The sequence below is a fragment of the Colobus angolensis genome, unplaced genomic scaffold (assembly GCF_000951035.1).
Source record: "Colobus angolensis palliatus isolate OR3802 unplaced genomic scaffold, Cang.pa_1.0 Scaffold354, whole genome shotgun sequence".
Classification (NCBI taxonomy): Eukaryota; Metazoa; Chordata; class Mammalia; order Primates; family Cercopithecidae; genus Colobus; species Colobus angolensis.
In genome coordinates this window covers 1,711,799-1,716,360 of record NW_012116866.1, presented here as the reverse complement: position 1 = coordinate 1,716,360, position 4,562 = coordinate 1,711,799, and the positions used below count along the sequence as shown (strand labels likewise).

At 46.5% G+C, this 4,562-nt stretch overlaps 1 protein-coding gene across 1 annotated transcript in view; it reads left to right on the top strand.

The window, feature by feature from the left end:
- Positions 1–1,032, top strand: part of FCRLB (Fc receptor-like B) — a 5,946-nt gene extending 4,914 nt beyond the window's left edge. The window contains 2 exon segments of the mRNA XM_011952984.1: positions 1–132; positions 134–1,032. Coding sequence (XP_011808374.1) covers positions 1–132; positions 134–371 — 370 coding nt within the window. The 3' untranslated portion in view covers positions 372–1,032.
- The last annotated feature ends 3,530 nt before the right edge of the window (positions 1,033–4,562 follow it).

The window sequence follows — 4,562 nt, the reverse complement described above, 5'->3', positions numbered from 1 at the left end:
CCCATCTCACACTCGCCACCCTCCTCCTCACCCTTCTTCCAGCCTTCCCCATCCCCGCCCACTGCCCCACGCCTCTCCCCCAGCCCCGCGCCGAGAAGAACCATGAAAGCTGCGCGTGACTGGGTGTGATACATTCACAGGTTCTCCCCTGGACCCGGCCTCCACCACCGCCCCACGAGCCGCAGCCTTGGCTCCTGGAAACAAGCCGCTTTTCTTCAGAAAGCCCCCGGTGTCCAGATCGGTCCCATCGGTCACCTCCGTCCCGAGCACCACTTCCACCCATCTGCAGTTCCCGGCGAGCGGCGCCCCGACTGCTGGGCCACCTGCCTGCGCTCCGCCAACGCCCTTGGAACAATCGGCTGGAGCCCTAAAACCCGACGTGGACCTTCTGCTCCGAGAAATGCAGCTGCTCAAAGGCATTCTGAGCCGGGTGGTCCTGGAATTAAAGGAGCCACAGGCCCTCCCGGAGCTCAGGGGTACGCCCGAGATCCCCACCTCTCACTTTGCTGTGAGCCTGGGAACCCCTGAGACCACTCCTGTGGAGAGGTGAGGTGGGGGGCTACCGTCCCCTCTGCAGGCTCATTCCTCCCTGGTCGCCTGCTTCCCCTCACGTGAAGTTCTTTCAAAGCCATCTGTTTGCATCCTTGTGTTTTGCTGTGGTTTTTAAAGGAGCGCCCACGAAGTGTAGTGGCTGACGATTTCAACCTCACACAGCAGTTTGTAACCACAAGCATTCTCTTTGAATTCTTACAGAATTCAGCAAGAATTAGAAACCTGCTATTTACTACATTGTGGTTTAACTTTGGAAGGGAATTTAATCACCCATAGCCCTTCAGATAAGCCTAGCCAGTACATATTTCAGCACAGGCAGTTTTTTTGGTATTTAAGTACATTGAGGTAACTGAGGACTTGATAATATTTTAGAGTCGAGGTGTAATTATTCATAATGAATTTACTCTGTTGATATTAAAAAGACGTTCAGTCCTATTACTGATGAGTTTACATCTTCAAATAAATCCTGGGTTCTATTTAGTTTTGGAGAGGGAAAGTTGTTTGTGTAGGCCTCCCATTGGCTGGTTAAAAGGATCAGAGTCTTTGGGAAGCTGAGGCGGGTGGATCACCTGAGGTCAGGAGTTCGAGACCAGCCTGGCCAACATGGCGAAACCCTGTCTCTACTGAAAACATAAAAATTAGTCAGGCATGGTGGCAGGCGCCTGTAATCCCAGCTGCTCGGGAGGCTGAGGCAGGAGAATTGCTTGAACCCGGGAGGTGGAGGTTGCAGTGAGCCGAGATCGTGCCATTTGCACTCCAGCCTGGGTAACAAGAGCAAAACTCTGTCTCAAAAAAACAAAAACAAAAAACAGGCAGAATTCTATTAGAATCACCTGGGTGCACCCCCTGCCCCAATGCAGCTAGACAGACTGATGGGCTGTGGTAGCAGCAGGCAGACTCTCTTAACCTTAGCCATATATTAAATAAGTGTACCATTTGCATTGAGAAATCTTTTTGAAGAAACTTTAAGACAAATCCTCAAAATCGAGTTCTCATTCTTAGCAACTTTTTTCGTAATAGCCTTTCCAACATGAATACACCAAGATATGCACATGCACAGATCAGTATGCCATCCTGCATGATGACTTTACTGTCACTTAGTTAAAAGAAGAAAAGCAAGAAGCCATTTCAATTGCAATTTCATGGTTATGTTCCTGGAAAGTCCCATTTTGATGCATTTTCCCATCTGCCTACTGGAGCCATCAATCCTCTGCAGGGCTAGTGTGACTTGTCCTCAGGAGACCTCGTTCTCATCAGGTCCATACCATTCTTAAGTTTCACTATTAAGGCTTAGAGCTGTAACAACTATACTCTCTCATCCTTTACTTCTGCTTGATAGATGTTCAGTCACAATCCCATTTTCCATTTCTTTCTGAGTGATTAACCAGAATAATATCAACAGCTTTCATCCTATTCTTCTAAATATTGTTCTTCACCATATTATTATTACAAAGCCACTAAAATTATACAGAGAGGCAGGCAGGTGCACACATAAATTACGATGCAATGTGATAAGTGCTCTATGAAACATGATAGGAATTCAGAGAAGAAAGTTGAATTTTTAAGGAAGAGCAAGAATTACCACATGGAGATGTGAGAAAGATTGAGGGTATGGCAAGTAGGCTGAGGATGCATATACACAGAGAAATGAAAGAATGTAGCATGTTTATGGAGCTGCAAATAATTGGGAGTGGTTGGAGAATTATGTATGTTTATGTGTATGCGTGTAGGTGTATTTTAGGGAGGAGGTGGCAGAGATGAATATGGGGAAGTAGGAAGCAATCAGAACATGAAAGTCTTGTTAAGAAGTGCTTTAGCCTGTTGGATACGTGGGATGGCTATCTGAAAGCATTCCTGACATGAAGGCAGCAGTATGTCTAATTGGAGGAAATGCTAACTTAAAATTAGACAAGAAGAATCAAACTTATCCCAGCGGATCTTTCTTAACTCGGAGGAGGTATGTCCAGGTCCCTGTAATTCAGTACTGGGGTCCCGGTCTACAAGGGCCTTTGTGGCTCTGATTTCCAGCTTTCTGATATAGGCTCATCTCACTTTTCAGAACTGTCTTCCAAGGCAACATTTCCTAGTTAACTGCATTCTATTTCAGTGACCAGGCTCTTTTCCCCTTCTGATTTTGTTTCCCTGAGATTTCTGCCTTTTTTATTTTTTTGAGACGGAGTCTCCCGTCTCGCTGTGTTGCTCAGGCTGGAGCTGTCTCTGCTCACTGAAATCTCTGCCTCCCAGGTTCAAGCGATTCTTCCGCCTCAGCCTTCCTAGTAGCTGGGATTATAGGCACCCGCCATTATGCCCGGCTAGTTGTTTTATTTTTGTAGAGAGGGGGTGTTGCGGGAAGGCAGGGACCTCGAACGGGAGGAACTGGCTGAAGCTGCGGCAGAAGAACATAAATTGTGAAGATTTCATGGACATTTATTAGTTCCCCAAATTAATACTTTTATAATTTCTTACACCTGTCTTTACTGTAATCACTGAACATAAATTGTGAAGATTTCATGGACATTTATTAGTTCCCCAAATTAATACTTTTATAATTTCTTACACCTGTCTTTACTGTAATCTCTGAACATAAATTGTGAAGATTTCATGGACATTTATCACTTCCCCAATAAATATCCTTGTTATTTCCTATGCCTGTCTTTACTTTAATCTCTTAATCCCGTCATCTTCCTTGTAAACTGAGGAGGATGAATGTCGCCTCAGGACCCTGTGATTGTGTCAACTGCACAAATTGTTTGTAGAGCATGTGTGTTTGAATATGAAATCTGGGCATCTTTAAAAAAGAACAGGATAACAGTGATGTTCAGGGAACAAGAGAGGTAACTTTGAACTGACCGCGGGTGAGCCAGACAGAAACAGAGCTATATTCCTTCTCTTTCATAAGCAAATAGGAGAAATATCGCTGAATTCTTTTTCTCAGCAAGGAACATCCCTGAGAAAGAGAATGCGCCCTGAAGGTAGGCCTATAGACGGCCCCTTTTAAGGCGTCCCGTCTTTTATAGTCGAAGCCGAAGGGATGAAATAAGCCCTGGTCTCCTGTAGTGCTCCCAGGCTTACTAGGATGGGAAAATTCCCACCTAATAAATTGTGGTCAGGCCGGGCGCGGTGGCTCAAGCCTGTAATCCCAGCACTTTGGGAGGCCGAGATGGGCGGATCACGAGGTCAGGAGATCGAGACCATCCTGGCTAACACGGTGAAACCCCGTCTCTACTAAAAATACAAAAAACTAGCCGGGCGAGATGGCGGGCGCCTGTAGTCCCAGCCACTCGGGAGGCTGAGGCAGGAGAATGGCGTGAACCCGGGAGGCGGAGCTTGCAGTGAGCTGAGATCCAGCCACTGCACTCCAGCCCGGGCGGCAGAGCGACACTCCGTCTCAAAAAAAAAAAAAAAAAAATTGTGGTCAGACAGGTTACCTACTGTCAAACCCTGTTTCCTGATAAGGTGTTATCAATGACAATGTGTGCCCGAAACTTCGTTAGCAATTTTCATTTCTCCTCCTCCGGTGGTCCTGTGATCTGGCCCTGCCTCCCTTTGCTTTGTGATATTTTATTACCTTGTGAAGTATGTGATCTCTGTGACCCACACCCTATTCGAGCACTCCCTCCCTTTTTAAAAATCGCTAATAAAAACTTACTGATTTTATGGCTTGGGGAACATCAGGGATCCTGCCGACATGTGATGTCTCCCCCGGACACCCAGCTTTAAATTTCTCTCTCTTGTGCTTTTTCCCTTTATTTCTCAACCCAGCCGAGACACTTAGGAAATAGAAAAGAACCCATGTTAAACATCGGGAGCGGGTTCTCCCGATAAGGGGTTTTCACCGTGTTGGCCAGGCTGGTCTTGAACTCCTGACCTCAGGTGATCCACCCACCTCAGCCTTCTAAAGTGCTGGGATTAGGGACGTGAGCCACTGCGCCTGGCCGGTTTCTGCCATCTTGATCTAGACTGGAAGTGACGAACATTAGTCGCAAGAGGCTTAGTAATCAAAGAATCTC